This window comes from Panthera leo, chromosome C2 (genome assembly GCF_018350215.1).
Source record: "Panthera leo isolate Ple1 chromosome C2, P.leo_Ple1_pat1.1, whole genome shotgun sequence".
Lineage (NCBI taxonomy): Eukaryota > Metazoa > Chordata > Mammalia > Carnivora > Felidae > Panthera > Panthera leo.
In genome coordinates, this window is record NC_056687.1 from 41,580,453 (window position 1) to 41,599,027 (window position 18,575).

The following is an 18,575-nucleotide window of genomic DNA, read 5'->3' on the forward strand; positions in this document are numbered from 1 at the left end:
ATATGGACACATGTATATACACATATATGTATACATATATATGTATATATACACACATATACATATGCATATACATATATATAATGATGCTTAGAAATGTTTTGAATGTTTCACTAGATTTAAGTTCTGTAAGGTCTAGCTTTCTTTTACTTTTTCTTTTTTTGTTTTTAAGGTCTAGTTTTCTTGACTGTTTACTTCACTAATGATGATGAACAGATTCAAGTTCCAGGCATATGCTCAATTTTTTAAAAAATGAATTAATTCTTTCTGTAAAATAAATATATTTGATCCTCTTTATTATTTAATATACCAACTCAAATGTGATTCAATACATAACCAGCATCATTAACTAAAAAATGTGTGTAATGTACAACTTTTTTTCTGGTAAATTCTGTTATTTTGGTTGAGGATATCCACTCCGGGCCCCGGCACAGGTGCAGGGCATTCCACCATTGTTCAAAATCAGGTTACCCATAAAGTGCTCAGTATATGTTAATGTGCCTTAGGGGAAAAACACAATTCTCTGAAAATCCGAGTTTTGCACACAAGGCTTGACACAAAGACTTTACTGTTACTTTGCACTGTGAATTTCCTAACATACAACGTAAGTGTCCTGGAGAAGCTCCTTTGGGGAAATGTCTCTAGGCTTTGATCTGAAGATATCTGTCTCTGCTAAACCACAGTGACTTAGATTAAATACAGTGCACATATAAGTGATGCTGAGAAATTTAATGTAGCGCTATATGTAAAACCTGGGCCTTTTTAAAGTTTAATATTTTATAATTGATATCTTTCTGAGAATCAGTAGGGCATCCCTATTAGGTTTAATTCAAAAGGGTATGTTCCTCTTTGTAAGTTTATTTTTGAAATTGGATTGAAGCTTTCATTCAGGGTTGGCTGTGAAGAAAGCATATCATTTGCATGTTCACTAACCAGTAAGAATGAAAACTAACTTTTCCTGCTTTATGTGCAAGACACAAATCATTTTATCCAAATTAGGAAATACGGTATATATTGTTAGCTTCAAAATGCCTCTGTTGTGTTCAGAGAGTGAAATAATTGTCACCTCTTTTATATGTCCTATGTTAAAATCTGAAAGAACTGGTTTTGGGTGGCTCACCTTTTTACCATCCAATAGCCTTATGAAGATTTGATTGTAACATGATTTTTCTTACCTCAAAGCAGGAGCAAGAGACAAGTTATACCATTCTGAGGGCAAGAGGCACGAATGTTACCATCAGTAGCCTCAAGCCTGACACTACTTACGTATTCCAAATCCGAGCCCGAACTGCAGCTGGCTATGGGACCAACAGTCGCAAGTTTGAATTTGAAACTAGCCCGGACTGTATGTATTATTTCAGTATAGGGTGTAGGGGGGAGGGCTGTTGCAAAGTTGTGTGATAATTCACTCTTTTTCTCCCTATCTAAATTTAGATAATATGTTGACATTTAGACACATTGAAAGTGTACTGCTTGAAATATTTAGCCATTTATATAGCATTGGGTCTGTAGTGTGGGTGTGCATCTGTGTGGGTTTTTTTTTCTTTTTTACAAATCAAACATATTCTAAGGCCTGGAATGCTACTGGTCTTCTGTTGGCCATAAATTGCTTTGAGGAACGCCATTTAATATGGTAACATACTCCCAGTACCTGTTCATCCAGATGTTCCAGGTTCATTGCATGATTCAGTGAACTACGAAAAGAAACTTGCTGATCCATGAGGATTTTAATATTGTTTTAATCCTTAACATATTCAATCTTGTATCACTTGGAGATTAAGGATTTTCTAAAACCTGATTTATCACCTCATTCACATTCACAAGCAATTTGGATAATCTTGTGTGTCTGACACCAAATTTGGCATAGACTGGTCTAAAATTGGCAAACATTTTCCCAGTAGCATTTCTCTTTTCTTCAAATGCATTTGCTTCATATTAGAAAAACCCTCTGCTAAAATATGATTTTCAAAAAGCTAACAAATATCATGGCCATGGTACTAAGATGGAGTGAACACAAGTTCAACTTCAAGCTAAGGATTTTATTTAGTGTATTAATTAATGAGGAGACTATTATATATTTATTTCTGTTTATTATATTCTAAAAAAGATTAAACTGGTTTATTTGTTTTTTAGATTAAACTTGTTTAAAGGAAAATTTGAAGAACAGATAAATATGCATATATAAATACATATTTGTGTGTGTATATATTACAGACAATCAGGAATACTTAAATTTATTAATTTGTCCCAGATTGATTAATATCCTATAGGACAATAAATGTAATGATTGGAGTCATCTTTTCTACTGTACATAAACCAGTTCTATCTCTAGTGAACGTTTTATTTTAATTGTAATGGGAAAAATTGTATACATCACTCAGTTTCCTGCAACTTAAATTCACAGTTGTAAAATAGCCTAGAAAGACAATCAAAGATGAACTCCCTTTAGAAAAAATCATCCAGGGAGGGTCTGACAATGGCCAGTACAGTACCGAAGAGAAACCCAGTAATCTCTTTTGACTGTTCTGATTTGGCATTTCTCCTGGCATGTGTATTTCCTGTCTAAATATTTTGTCTGCGATCTAAAAGCACATGGGTTTTGGTATGGTAATATTTTTATTATGCCCACAATCCATACCTAATAGAAACATTAAAAGGTGAACACAAATTATAAAAAACAGTTTAAGTTAAATAATAGTTACTGTATCAAACAGTTATGCTATTTTATGGCACACCTTTTGTCAGCTGATTGGAAACGCCGCTTAACCATAACCAGCTGTGCCTTCCACAAGGTGTTGAGAATCTAGTGTTCTTAGAAATTATCAGCTCAAGCTGAAACGCAGTAATTCTTCTAACTCGAAGGCGAGCTGCCATCCCCCAAAATACTAATCTGTATATACTTCAAAACCTCTGCTAATTCTCCTGTGATGGATACACGTGTTTTCACCTGTGGGGCGGTCTTGGGAGTGCCTGCTCAGATGTCCCTGCCACCAAGTCAGCAGAGGCAGACAGCCTTCCTCTGCTGCACCTGCCAGGACCCACCGCAGGCCTCCTGCAGGGGCCACGCTCTCCTCCATGACTAAACACCGCAAGGGCACAGGAGTCAGCCTCTTCTGCCTAAGGCAGGACTTGTCCACGGGCAGCCTTCCCTCTGGGACTCCAAAGAGAAATGGCTCTCTGAGAACATTAGAAACCAGAACGTTATAAAATACCATGAAAGTGGATCCTGAACAGGTTTAAAACAAATTTAAAATTTTAGATGACATCATAACAGAGTTTAATTGCAATTTAACATTGGTAGTTCTCAATCTTTTTGTAACATTTAAGTAATGCAAAAAAGTTGCCTTTTTTTAAAGATTTTATTTGTAAGTAATCTCTACACCCAAAGTGGGACTGGAAATCACAACCCCGAGATCAAGAGTCGTGGGCTCCACCGGCTGAGCCAGTGAGGCGCCCCGCAAACAAGTTTCTTGTTCTGAAATGATTACAAATTGAATTTTTTTTCAAACTTTTAAATGGTTATTTAAGTTAAGAACAACAAAACCTACATTTGCTTTACCAAGAAAGATCACAAATCCCAGAAAGAGAAAAAACACATGTTCATTATATCCTGTGGTAGAAATTAGGTATATCAAGGGGCAGGAGGGTCAGATCACCATTAGATAAACATATTTTCTGTTTTTAAACAGCACTTAACTCTGGGTGATATGTAAATTTTCAAAGGGAACAACAAATCCCAATATACTAATGTGATTCCAGATTTACTACAGATACTGCTGTGGCAGCATTCTGCACGAACCTCTAATGGGGCTTCCGTGTCTGAGGTTTAAGAAATATTCCATTTGAAAATTACAGGGTTTGGGGGTTTTGCCAAATAAGTTTTATATTTGCAATACTTCCACTGATGGATACAGCAGATGAAAAAAGAGTAAGAAGGAAAAGATGAGCTTTTTAGCATCATGTTCCTCATTTATAAAAATCTTTGAGTGGTACGGTTTGATATTTTAAAAACTCAGTTTACTCTTTTTCACCATAGAATTCTTCCAGACTTTAAATATGGATGAGAAAAAAAGGTATCTTTTGTCCTAGGGAGAAAAAAAGACAAAATCAACTCTCTGTTTTTTTAATCAGAATGATGTATTCATAAAAATTCGTTCTAAGAACTTAAGAGTCTTGTTATATATTGATATTTAAAATATATATATATATATATTATAAAAGACTGATGTTTGTATTTCTTTAACATTTTGCTCTTCTAATTATTTTCTAGTTTTTATTTTTAAAAATTATATTAGAAGTTATCTTTCATAACACATATAGATATTTCTTAGTAGAACAAAGTGGGTTTTTACCTGGAGTTTAGATAATATTTTTTGTAATTATCTTTTTTTTTTTAATGTTTATTTTTGAGACAGAGTGTTAGTGAGGAGGGGAAGAGAGAGAGAGACAGAGACACAGAATCCCAAGCAGGCTCCAGGCTCTGAGCTGTCAGCACAGGGCCCGACGCGGGGCTCAAACTCACGAACGGGGAGATCATGACCTGAGCAGAAGTCGGATGCTTAACCAACTAAGTCACCCAGGGGCCCCAAAATGTCTTATTTTTTATAGTTATTATCATCTTCATTTCACAAAGAGACTGAGGCATAGAGAGGTTTAAGTAAGCTTTCCAAAATCACACAATTGGTTAATGACAGGTCTGATTCGAGAACCTATGTATTTATGTGATAATATATTAAGCATTTTCTTTCTTTTTTGTTGAGTTTTTTGTTTTTGTTTTTTTGAGAGAGAGAAAGAGTGAGCAGGGGAGGGGCAGAGAGAGAGAGAGAGAGAGAGAGAGAGAGAGAGAGAATCCCAAGCACGCTTGCACTGACAGGAACCCTGAAATCATTACCTGAGCCAAAATCAAGGCTTGGACGATTAACCCACCGAGCCATCCAGGGACCCATTAAGCACTTTCATAAGCATTTTATTTGATCCTGTTCCATAAGTTATTCCGGTACTATTATTTCCTTTATACATGGTTTAGGACAGAGTTTATGTGTGTTTTTTCTCGGGTTGCATAACTAGGAAGTAGAGTCAGTGAACCTAGAATCTCCAAATTTTGGAGTACTAATCTAGTGCTGCAGATGTACATTAAAAAAAAAAAGATATTATGCTGAAATTGTAGAGTTCATAGGAGTAAAGGGGCTTCCCTAGAGTCAAGGTGGCATCTCCAAAGCACGAAGTACAAACAGAATGAAACTGACGTGCTTGGGAAAACAGACAAGTCAACTGTCTGGAAACCCTCACTGGGCAGAAACTGAATCCACAGCACTTTTTGCCAGTTTTTTACTGGAGAAATGAAATAATAAAAATATATAACATTTATTAAGCACTTACTCAGTGCTTGGAACTATTTTAAGTGTTTTGCTTGTATTAACCCATTTAATCCTTGCAACAGTGATCTTGTGTCACACAGCAAAATAAGTGCAAATCCAAGCATTCTGTTTCACGAGACTGAGCTCCTAACCAGTCTGCTTTAGGGAGAGAAGGTCGGCTGTATGTGCAGGATGTTCTAAATGGGAAGTGGCCAGAAACAGGGGAAGCAGTTTGCTTGTGGGAAAACATATTCAAAATGAGTTTCTAAGACATGTAGTAGACAGCAATTTTTAAAAGTGTTCCACGTAACATTTTTAGACAACTCTATAATGCATTTATTCAAAATCCCTCATTATAAATGTTTGCTAATTTCACTAACAAAAATGATCCATTTTGATTATGTGCCTTAGGTAGTCCCCAGGATTCATAGATATTTAGAGCTGGAGGACATTGCAGAGATGTCCTAATTTAATTCTGTCTGTGACAGAAAAAGAAACAGAATTCCTCTTCCTTCTATCATGCTTCCTCTCCCAGTTTCATTGACATTTATCTCATCTCCTGGCTAAACTTCACAGAGAATGCAGACCTTGCTGCACTTTAAAAGTTACTACGATGTACGTACAACATAGAAAGCATGAGATAGAGTTATTATTATAGGTTTACGGAGCATTATTGAATCACTAGGTTAAGTTACTTTACAAACTAATCACGGATCTGTATCCAATGGATAGGTATGTATCCGTCCAGGGGTTCTGGGAGAGAGATGTTAAGATGGACTTCTATGAGCTTTATAGGGGAAAATGCAGAGAGAAGAAAGAGGCGGGAAGAACAGAAGCCGTCAGGCTGCACCTCTTGCTGGGATGTCTGTCAGCGTCTGTGAAGAGGTGGAGGGAAAGAGAAGAGTGGAGGAGGAGGAGATTCAGCCAGCAGCGCAGCTCTGCGGGTCTCCCCTGGGGGTCCCGCAAGCGGTGGGGAGCCCCAGAGTGAAGACTGCCTTAGAGGAGTCCTGTACTGAGCAGGGAGGGCCTGGCTCCAGTCCCCTTGTAGTGTTTAGTCATGGAGGGGAGGGTGGCCCGTGCATGAAGGCTGCGGTGGGTCCTGAAGGTGCAGCAGCTGGAGGCTGTCTGCCCGCTGCAAATTTGGCAGTGGGAAGATGCGAGCAGGCACTCCTGTGCCTGCCACAGTGGTGTAAACAGTTTGCTGGTAGTAAAGAATAAAGAGCTTGCAGCAGTTTATATTATGAGGATGCCATCCTACCACACTTGGAGCTCTTATTTTCAGATGCTTGGAAAACTTCTTACAGCCCATCTGCCATGTCTCTTTATTTGCATCATTTAGCTCTCCCTAAAACTGCATTATTTTCAAGAAATCCTTCCAAACTTAGATTTTTGATCAGGCTGAACATTTGATAATGGCGTCTGGAGAGGTGATAGTATTCAAATAATCACACTCTCTCTTCTAAGCTCTTTAGATACACCGCTCATTCATTTGTTCAATCAGCATTTACTACAAGGGCAATATATGTTAAAATACGAGCATGTGAAAGGCCTTGTTCCGGAAGCTGCGTATATTTTAGAGTCTAGGGATTAGGATGCTTATGGAGTTTAATAGCAGATGAGGCTGGAGGTGTAAGCAAGGAACAGGATCTTCAATGGCTTTACCTGCTCTGCTACAGAATTTGCATTTTACCTTAAAAGTGATGGAGAGGGCGCCTGGGTGGCTTGGTCGCTTAAGCGTCCGACTTCGGCTCAGGTCATGATCTCACGGTCCCTGAGTTCGAGCCCCATGTCGGGCTCTGTGCTGACAGCTCAGAGCCCGGAGCCTGTTTCAGATTCTGTGTCTCCCTCTCTCTGACCCTCCCCTGTTCATGCTCTGTCTCTCTCTGTCTCAAAAAAAAATAAACGTTAAAAAAAAAAATTTTTTTTAAAGTGATGGAGAGCCCTGAAAAACTTTTATGCATGACAACAGCATGATCAAATTGATGGTTTAGAAGGAATATTCTACTGGCCAGATAAAAGATAGGAAAGACATGCAAATAAAGACCAATTAGGATTTTCTAATTGTAATCCAGAAGAACTAAAAAACACTTAAAACAGTTTGGTGATTAATTGGATAGTGAATGATGAGGTGAGGGAGAAGACAAGGTGATTTTGTATTTGTGTTCTCTGTCTTTGCTACTCGAAACATGGTCTGGAATCAACCAGCATCAGCATCACTGGAAGCTCATAAAGAAAGCACAGTCTCAGGGCACCTGGGTGGCTCAGTGTCCAACTCTTGATTTTGGCTCAGATCATGATCCCAGCGCCATGGGATTGAACCCCATGTCGAGCCCCGCACCAAGCTCCATGTTGAGTCTAGAGCCTGCTTAAGGTTCTCTCTCTCTCTGTCTCTCTCTCTCTGTCTCTCTCTCTCTCTGTCTCTCTGCCCTCTCCCCTACACCCCTCTAAAATAAAATAAAATAAATTTAAAAAGAGAAAAGAAAAGCAGTTTCAGTCCCCACTCTAGACCGACTGAATCAGAAACTTCTTTTCCAAGATTCCCAAGTGGTTTGAATGAACATTGAAGTTAGAGAAGCACTGGTCTAGCTCAAGGGTCAGTAGACTTTTTCTGTAAAGGGCTAGATAATAAATATTTTAGGCTGTGTGTGTAGACAGCCTCTGTGCTCTTACTCAACTTGGCTATTGTAGCATAAAAGCAGCCATAGATAATACACAAATGAATGTGGCTGTGCTCCAATACAACTTTACTTATGGACACCAAATTTTGAATTTTACATAATTTCTACGTGTCAAAAATCTTCTTTTGACTTTTTACAACCATGAAGCAAATGTGAAACCATTCTAAGCTCCTGAGGTATACAAAAACTGGTAGCAGGCCAGGTTTGACTCCCGGACTATTTTTAGGTGAGTGAGTGATGAGACATTCACAAAGGTAGGAGAGCAATTTGTTGGTGGTATGTGTTAAAAAAAAAACAACAACGAAAAAACGAAAAAAAAAACATTTTAATAACTCTAGATATTGCAAAATAATTAAGCTTGTTTAGAAAGCTTTTAGGGCACCTGGGTGGCCTAGTGGGTTAAGCATCGGACTTCAGCTCAGGTCTGATCTCAACTTTTGTCACTTTGAGCCCTATGCTAGGCTTTGTGCTGACAGCTCAGAGCCTGGAGCCTGCTTCGGATTCTGTATCTCCCTCTCTCTCTCTGCCCCTCCCCCGCTCGTGCTCTGTCTTCTCTCTCTCAGAAATAAATCAACATTAAAAAAAAAAAAATTAGGGATCTTTTATAATTTCATTCAGGGAAATCTGACCTGTTCACTGTGTTCCTCTGATAACTTCTGGTGTATCCAATGAGTTTCTTTGCAGTAAGCCTACAGAAAACCAGTCCAGGATGTTTCGCAGAGTCTGCACTCAAGTAGCGTTTGATTGATGCCATTGAAAGAGAGTATCTTATCTTATTAATTGGAAATTTCAAGCACCCTTATAGGCACTGTCTGTTTTTACACTAACGTGGGGAATTCTGTTTATACTGTATGAAGCAGGAAGCCACGTTTTAGGTAAAACCAGAGTAACTATGACTGAGTTTATCAGCTTTTCCATGCCGATGTTAGTTATGGTGTGTTAATGCCTGTCCTTTTCTTCTTTTTCTCCTCCACCCCCCAGCTTTCTCCATCTCCGGTGAAAACAGCCAAGTGGTAATGATTGCCATTTCAGCGGCAGTGGCCATTATTCTCCTCACAGTGGTCACCTACGTTTTGATAGGGAGGTGAGTTTGCGGTCTCTTTTACAACCACTCATTATTGCTCTGCTCGCTCCCCTGAATTGGGCTACAATCTGAAGACTGTGGTCAATGAAGTATTTTAACAACTAAGAATGTCTCTGCTTGTATCTATTCTTTCTTCCCTTCCCTTTCTTTTGTTTCTCCATCTTTAGTTTTGATTTTCTTTTTTTTTTTTAATCCATGAAATTCCTGCCCCACTTTTCAACTTCATACCACTTCTCCCTTTTGACCTAGTTTGCGGTTTTTACTCTCTTGTTCCAATTGTTCTCTCACTCTTGAAATACACCCCAGATTTCCCTGCCACTTTCTCACCCAGAACACTGGTAAGGCAGCACAGCACTAATCGCCGACAATGGAGACTTTACCCTTCATTCATTCTAACAGCAGTTGTTAAAAAAAAATACTATAAACACTTTCTAAGGCCATTATAAAAACTGAACTGAAGGGGTCTGCACAGTGGGGAAGCAACTCTGCATATCTCCTCATTAGGCAGCTTTCCAGAGTCCCCAGAGAAAGAGGCTTTCTATAAAGGATTTAGAAAATATGAAGTCATTAAACTTTCACTAAAGCATTTAATTGTTTGAGGAAAATGCCTTATTTTTTTTTTTTTTTTTTGTGCTTTGCACATTCTGAGCATAGATAATTGCTTTCATATATTTTCTTTCTGTGTTCTCTTCCCCTGACTTCCCTCCAGGTTCTGTGGCTATAACAAGTCAAAACATGGTGCTGATGAAAAAAGACTTCATTTTGGGAATGGACATTGTAAGTTCCTAAGCTGTTTTGGTGCTTTGGTTTCGCCGTTCTAGTTTTAGCCTTATTGATACATAATTGGATAACTTCCCCACAAAGCAGAGAATGCAAAAGGAGTTTTAGGAAAGAATTGAGCAGATTAAATTAATTTAAAATGGGGAAGGAAATTCATGGCTCTGCATGAAGTAATTTTTGCATGGTCACATTTCAGCATCCTTCAGCAAAGTGAAGGATAACCTATGGTTTATAGCCAAATAATGTACATGATGGGGAGTGTGTACTCTAGTCAGCTCTGCGTAGCTGAAAGGCAAAGCGTATCTTCCATTTCCTTATTTCTCGTCCTTCGCTAAAATCTAAATAGGACCCTTGTCCCTTTCCGAACTCCCAAATAAATATAAACAACCTCTGTTTATGTGAAACGCCGTAGTCTATTTTGTCAACCAACCAGGAGAGAGCCTTTAAAATAAACTGTTTATTTTGGAGTTACACGATACCTAACTGGTCGGAAAGCCAGCACTTTTCCCTCGTATGTTAATACCAAGCAATTTCGTCTCCTTTTAATATTTTCTAAAGGAAATAGTCTTTTGGGAAACAAAGTGTTTATATCTAATAAGAGGACTGACTCTTTTTTTTCTTCTTCTGGCAAAACAAATCATCCCAGGCATTTTGATTTTCCAAACGATGTGGCAATTACTAATCAGTGGACTCAAAGGGAATAGCATGTTCTTATGGAAATTAGTGCAGACTAAACTCATACTTTCGTGCACTCAGATCGTCTCAATATGACTGACGTAGTCTTGTAAGCATCACTTTCTTTGATTCGCTATTGCCTTGTAAAATTATTTTCAGTTCAGCATGATACTTCATATCCGTCATTGGCTTTGCATCTAAAAACTATAGCTCCCCTTATAACTCAAGTTAACAGCTTGATTACCTGTTGCTAACATGCAGGAGGCACACAGTAGCTTGCAAAAAAAGAAAAAGAGAATGTGTTCCAAAATGTAAACTGATGTGAGCTGGACACAGTGACAGTTTACAAAGGGCATTGTTTGTTCTATCCTTCTCATTGTAGTCATCACAGAATAATTCACAAAAGCCAAAGCGCTACCTTCCTCATGGCAACATCTCATCATTTTAGATTACTTTAAGAGAATGAATGAACAAATTGCAGGAGGCTTATGTAGCTTTTTTTCATGGTCCCCCCCAAAAACAGTGAGTCACAGCTGCCGTGCATAAATTAGAGCAGTCACATTCCTGTGGATTAAACTGTTCCTAATTTGAGTTGGATAGTCAATGTAAATATTGTCTTTAGAGTAAAACAGTACTGATCTGGGTCTTTTAATATCGGAATTGTAAATCTCATGAATTTGGAACAATGATAAATTTCTGTGTCTGAATGGTAAGCACGTTCCTCTATCACTCCAATCTGTTTTAGCTCTTGGTTTTTCTAGTGGAGTTGGTTGAAACTTTAATTTTCTTCAAATGTACAATGTCTTTATGATAGACAAACAAAAAAGAAATGCATTTTATCCTAGCTGTAAGGGCATAGAATAACTTATATGCATGTCATAAACTTTCTGAGTCTTAGTGCTACAGCTGGTTTATTTCAGACCATTTATTTGGTATTACTTTAAAAAGCTCTAGCTATGAACTATTCCCTCCAGTCTTGTTACAAATCCTATAATATTGCTTCAAAAGGAAAGAAATGTGTTTCACCTCCTAAGATCCTGTCCCCTTGCCCTCTCTGGCTAGGCCTTTTTATTTTTTGCTATCCTTAGGGCAGCTCATGCTGGTAAAATGGAAATGTAAATTATTGTGTTTGCACAGAACGAGCTGTAAAGTAGTACAGCTTAACACGTGTGCATGTGTTTATTATCTGGTTTTCTTGACACAGCCCAGTTACTCTGTATGTTGCCCTTAATTATTGGTGTGAAGGGATTATGTGCCTTGTATCCTGCATCACCTGATTCCTGGCACTTCTGGGGTCAGCAGTTAAAAGTCAGCAGCCAAAGCTCCCACAGTGAACAGGCCATTTAACTTGGGGATGTGTGTGTTTATATTTGTATTGTTTCCCAAATTTCATGTGGATAGAAAAGCAATTTATATGATTTTATTTAATTGCAATGAATTTGATTTTAGTAGGGAAAGGCGACTGAATTTTCAGATTATTTAGTGATACATATACTCTCTAGGGCTGACAGGTATAGAAGGGTCACTCTAAAGCACAATTCAAGGCTGTTTAAAGCTAGTGTTTATTTAAAATGTTAGACATTGTTTCTGACAACTCACTTTATAATGGTCTTTGTAAATTCTGATACTAGTAAATTGCTTCCAAATTGATTTCCTTAAGTTCAGCAAGGTTAACACATTTGTAATTGTTTACAAGAAAAATTTTCATTTTTTAAAAAATAATTTTTACCTTACTTAAAAATTTTTTTAATGTTTATTTATTTTTGAGAGAGTGGGGGGAGGGTAGAAAGAGAGGGAGACACAGAATCTGAAGCAGGCTCCATGCTCCCAGCTATCAGCACAGAGCCCGATGCAGGGCTTGAACCCAGGAACCATGAGATCATGACCTGAGCCAAAGTCGGACACTGAACTGACTGAGCCACCCAGGTGCCCCAATTTTTACCTTATTTTTTTTACTTGAAAAGGAATACTAAATTTCCTTATCTTCTGGTCCTTTACTATACAATTACTAGAGATAAATCAAAACTGGATGATCATATATCCCAGTCTCCCTTTGATGTGAGCTTTTATTAAAATGTAACTAAACTTATTATACAAAAAGATTCCGGCAGAACTTTATTCCCTAACATATTTTAGTAAGTCTACAGTTACTTTTGCTGTTTTCCTTACTCTTAAGCAAGAAAAGTATCATAGCTTTCCTTAATCTGTTTGCTTGTTTTAAGGGTAAAGTGTTTTAGTACTGATAATATTAGAAATAGTTTTAGTGAAATAATAAATTATAATAGACCACTGAACTAAAGAGTGACTCTGCCATGTGTTTTTATAGGAAGCAATGATGTTTACAATAATGGCAGAAGCTTGCAAACTGATCTGGGAGCTCAAAAGGAATGGACATTTCTGGCCCAAATCCTGTCTCCAGAAACCTCAATCATATTAATAATTTGAATAAACATTCTTAACATCAAAATACCTACAATGTCCGTAATCTCTATCATTCATTGAGCATTAACACCATAACAGGCACTTGTGCCGAGCACTTGAATAACAAGTATTCAAGAGCTTTCGTTCTCTGACACCTAGGTAATTCTTTTTGCTGAGCTGTTCAGAATAGAAAAGCTTCAAAAGTTCTTACTTCAAAAGCTGCTCTACTCACAGTTTACCCAAAGCAAGAGCAAAGGACTTGTCATTTCCCCAGTTCTGTGGAGGTAACCTTCAAATTGGTGTCTTCTCGATAATCTGCACTTGGCCTCAGGATGGAGAGGCTGTTGTATTGCATAGAGTCCCAATGTCAACACAGGCCAGGTAGGAGGAGCTTTAGCCTTTCTTCTCTATTTGCTTCCTGACCCTCCCATTTCTATTCTAGAGTCTCAAAAATCATCTGGAGAAGTAACTGAGGAAAATTGAATTTTTACTTCCCAAACACCACTTATTTTTTATAATCTTTTTATTCTTATGCCTCTATTTCGTCTCTTGAAACCTTTATGGATACTTTGCAGGAACATAACTTATTATGTGGTGTAAGAAGGGAATTCATGAAGATGTCCTGTATGTCAATGAACTGATCATTTCTCAGCCCGAACCATGAAATGCTGGACCCGTTGGCCTACTGTCCATCGTGCTGAAGGCTCTCTGGAATAATTGCTGTCATCAGTCTCTACATCCATTTCATGCAAACTACAAAATGAGTCAGAGACCTCTTTGGTCATCACTGAATGTTCAGTTGCAATTTGCCATTAAGATGCTTTCATTATAAAGGGATACTGTAAAAGATAACATCTGATTTTACTTGTTACTTTAGGATAAAAAGTATCCTTCAATAATATAGGGTCATAAATGAAAAAACAATCACTATTATGCATTCCTGCCCCTTGCTAAAACAATATTTTTTACCAATTTTAAAAAAATTACCAAAATTAAAAACAAAAATCTATCATATAAATACATATACTATATCTTTTAGTGTTCGATCATGTTTATGTACTTTAATAGATCCTAAGTTCCCTTTTATAAAAATTTAGTTTTAAGGGTGACTGGTTGACTCAGTTGGTAGAACATACGACTCTTGATCTCTCCGGGTCATGAGTTTAAGCCCCACATTGGGCATAAAGCTTACTTAAAAAATTCATTTTACTGTAGAGAAATTTAGTTTATTAAACATTCCAAATTATTTCTTTTTTTTTTTTTTTTTTAATAATTTTTTTTTTTTTTAACGTTTATTTATTTTTGAGACAGAGACAGAGCATGAACAGGGGAGGGGCAGAGAGAGAGGGAGACACAGAATCTGAAACAGGCTCCAGGCTCTGAGCGGTCAGCACAGAGCCCGACGCGGGGCTTGAACTCACGGGCCGTGAGATCATGACCTGAGCCGAAGTCGGACGCTTAACCGACCAAGCCACCCAGGTGCCCCCCAAATTATTTCTAATATGACTTATTTTTTCCAAATAATAGAAATCTCATTAATATTAAATCAAATCCAAAATGATTCTCCTGTATCTTTTATCCATGCTATTTTAATTATAGAACATCACAAAAAATTTTCACCTTCAGAATTATTAAATAAATATACATATTATGAAGGAGGCTAATAGGCTAATAGGCTAAAAATGTAATTTATGTTTGGGATTTAGCTTTTTGGCACCATTATTAAAATATAGAGAATTTATATTGCCTTTATGCTGAAAAGCTACACAGTAAGATTTCAGTAATTTTATATTACGTTAGTATATTCATATAATACCCATATCATATATGCATATCCTCACAGGTTTAAGTATATCTATAATTACAAGGGATGAGTTTGATTGTGAATGTTACTAAGAGCAGAATAGTGTCAGACAAAAGACATGCCGTTTTATATCCTTTAATTAATTTATCTATAATTTTAGTCACTGTACTGCCTTTTGAAAATATTTCCCAAACTTTGATTTATTGTCAGATGTGGCATTTTCATAAATACTTGTTTACGGCACTATTTGTAGAATCATAAATGTGTCATAGCATGCACTCACTACGGCTGATGGTATAATTACTGGACCTACTCAATCTTCTGCTTGAGATTACCCTTTTTGAATGTTCATTTTCCTTGTAGAGTTTTTGCTGAGAAAGTTCATTGTGGTTCCTCTTTGTTTCATTATGGGGAATTTTGTTTCTTAAATCATTCAATGCATAGTCCAGCCTCTCTGCCAATTGCAGAATAAACTAACAGTTGGTTCACTTTATGGTAATAGGGATATTTTTTCACTAATAATATGCTTATAAAATTTTCTCAGTAAAGTTTTTATAAATCAGTTTTTACAATAATGCCTTTCTTCCTTCCCTTAAACAGTAAAACTTCCAGGTCTCAGGACTTATGTTGACCCACACACATACGAAGACCCTACCCAAGCTGTTCATGAGTTTGCTAAGGAACTGGATGCCACCAACATATCCATTGACAAAGTTGTTGGAGCAGGTAACCACCACAGTAACCCCACTGTCTATCTACATGTTAATTACAAGTTTGCAACTATGAATAAGAATGCTGCCTAAGAATGTGCAATTTCTCAAGCCTAAGTTATACTGCTGTGAAAAGGGACATTTTTCTGATTTCAACATCAAAGGCAGGCAATAAATAAATGAAGGAGTATTTAATGGAATGTAATGATTTCAAAGGTGCCAGACTTGCAGACTCACAGACCATGGCCAGCTTTTTATTTATTGAATTTCAGAGGCGGCAGCCTCAATAGCTCAGTCTTCCCCTGACTATGCCGATCATGTGTCACAAAGCCTATTTGACTAAACAGGGATAACAGGATAAAAGTGCGTCTTACTTTAAACAAGCTCACTAAGTGAAAATTTTGAGTTTGTAAAACAGGCAATTTTAGAATCCTCTTTGGAATTACAGTAAAAAGGCGACACAAAGTAAAATCATCAATGACGCATTTTACACAAACTTCCTCAAAACTATTTTGAGTGGATAGTTTAAATAACATAAAGTGCTCCATTTTAATACTTGCCTATAACTTTATATAGTTTAAATTTTTGTCGAAGTTTGTTTTCATATAGATACATCTTCAATCTAATCATTAATGGACTCAATTATAATCCCATTAACAAACAGCTCTGGAGTGACTGTGAATAGCAGTTGCCTTTTTCCAATAAAAGTTACAGATACTTATAAAATAACACGATTTTTACATTTACACATAAACACAGGGACATCCACTGACATTCAGTGTGCATTTGATTAAAACTACTACTCAAAAGTGAAAATAAACAATCTTGTACAATAGTTCTGCTCCACCATCTCGTTCTTCAATATTATTTTAAAAACAAATGCAAAGTAGTTATGTTGATGTGGGAAATAGAAAGACTGAGAAACCAGCTCATTGAATAGTGAGTAGCATCAGATCATGTTTCCTTCAAGTACTATATTTATGACGGATGCCTCTTTACACAAATGTGCATATAATTTTCTCTGTTTTTCTATACAACAAAGCAGTATTTAGAAAGGTAGCAGTATTTATTATTCAAGCAGGAAAATCTGAGTAATTCATATTATCTAAATGAAATGATAATTTAGTAAATCTTCTCCTCTAACTTTATTAGTATTTCAGCCTGCTAAAACTCACCTGTGCTGGTGATATTCAAATATGAAACTAGTAATTCATAAAAGGAAAATAAAGCATGCGCTTCTTTTTCCACAATTAGACTTAAGAATACACACATTCATCATATATCTGCGCTAATCCAGTGAACACAAATAAATATCGATTACTGTCTTTCATTTGTACACTTCTGCTTTGTACACTGCTCTGTGGTGCACATGGTTCTTGTAGCTCTGGTGTTACTATTGTCCCACAAGAGTGCACTGTTCTCCAGCATGGAAACCTCAGGAGCATACATAGCACAAAGACTTTGCACAATCAAATGATATGAGAAGGAGAAACTCATTTATGCTCAGCCAGTGTCTAGAGGCCAGACACATGGGGACCTTGAACTTTGGGACCCTTTCCACTAGTAAAAGCTTATCTAGAGAGATGTTACTGATAACGCTAGAACACAGTGGTGTGAGACAAGACGCACTCATTAAAAATGGTATCTGAGGGGCGTCTGCGTGGCTCAGTAGGTCGAGTGTCCTACTTTGGCTCCGATCATGATCTCACAGTTTGTGAGTTCAAGCCCCGCGTTGAGCTCTGTGCTGACAGCTCAGAGACTGGAGCCTGCTTCAGATTCTGTGTCTCCCTCTTTCTCTGCCCCTCCCCTGCTCACTCTCTCTCTCTCTCTCTCTCTCTCTCAAATAACCCTTACAAAATGGTATCTGATAAATAAAACAAAAGGAAAGGCTACTTACACTGAATCATTGAACAATCAGTCCCTGATGCTCATGAAAGATCAGGACAGATCAACTTTGTTCATTTCTTTCTTCAAACATATTTGTAAAAAATGTGCTCCATTTTCAGGATTTTGCAGCCAATATCCTCATTTTCCTTATTTTCCTTTTCCTAAGGACAATAAAACTATGCCTGTTTTGTTTGCAAACAAGTATATCTTCAAGGTCGATTATTCTTCTCCTGGAAGATTTCAGTATAATATTGTATGCATCCAATTCTAGTCTGTCTTGATTAGCCTTTCAAGGGTAGAATATGAAATCAAGATTTTGAAAGCTATCAATTTTTCTTAACATTTTCTTTTGCAAAATATAAAATATCTACAAAAGTAGCTGAAATTGTCTAATAGTATAATGGATAGTATAGTATAATACTACCCATTTCCACAACTACTCCAATAACAACCTATTCGTGGCAAGCCTTCTTGCATTTATACACTTACTCATTTCCTATATCCTTTAAAAATTTTTAAAGTAATGTACATAAAAAATTAATAAGTATACTAAATTGATTAGCAGTTATCTTCCATTGTTAAAAGGCTGAATTTTGTGGTCAATGACAGAACTTTCACAGTCAAATATGAAGAAAGACCCTATTTGTGTGGGCTAATTCTCTAATTTTCTGTCAGAGGTTTCATACAGAAAAACAGGAATAACAGAAACTCTCATTTATACATTGGATAATCAGAAGAATTATACCAAATACCAAATAACAAATTTAAATAACAAAATTAAAATTAAGCCACAAATTAACTTTCTCAAAGTAGTAAATTTTTTAATAATGGAATGCACAATGACTAAAATTCCCAGTTTTACTCTTCAATCCAACCAGTATTTCAGGATTAAATACTGAAAATTTCTGAAAGTAGAATATATTTAACTCCTGTGCTAGGCATTCACATGGTATTTAATTTTAGATAGTTATTGTCTCCATTTCTGTAAATGAGAAAACAAGATCTAAAAATCTGAATGGCCTATAGGCACATGGTTATTCGTTGGGAAACCAAAATTTGAATCTTTTTTTTTTCCAACTTCAAACTCCATATTAGACACTGATAATTACACTAGTGCCTTCTTCTAACATTTTTGTGAGGATTAATTGAGATAATTTGTGACCAGGGCTTAGTTGACAC

At 36.9% G+C, this 18,575-nt stretch overlaps 1 protein-coding gene across 3 annotated transcripts in view; it reads left to right on the forward strand.

Moving 5' to 3' along the window:
* EPHA3 (EPH receptor A3) overlaps positions 1-18,575 on the forward strand; it is a 346,338-nt gene that overhangs the window by 270,602 nt on the left and 57,161 nt on the right. For all 3 annotated transcript variants that reach the window (XM_042903060.1, XM_042903058.1, XM_042903059.1), the window contains 4 exons: positions 1,183-1,345; positions 9,017-9,119; positions 9,829-9,896; positions 15,400-15,525. In XM_042903060.1, the coding sequence (XP_042758994.1) occupies positions 1,183-1,345; positions 9,017-9,119; positions 9,829-9,896; positions 15,400-15,525 (460 nt within the window). The remainder of the gene's footprint in view (positions 1-1,182; positions 1,346-9,016; positions 9,120-9,828; positions 9,897-15,399; positions 15,526-18,575) is intronic.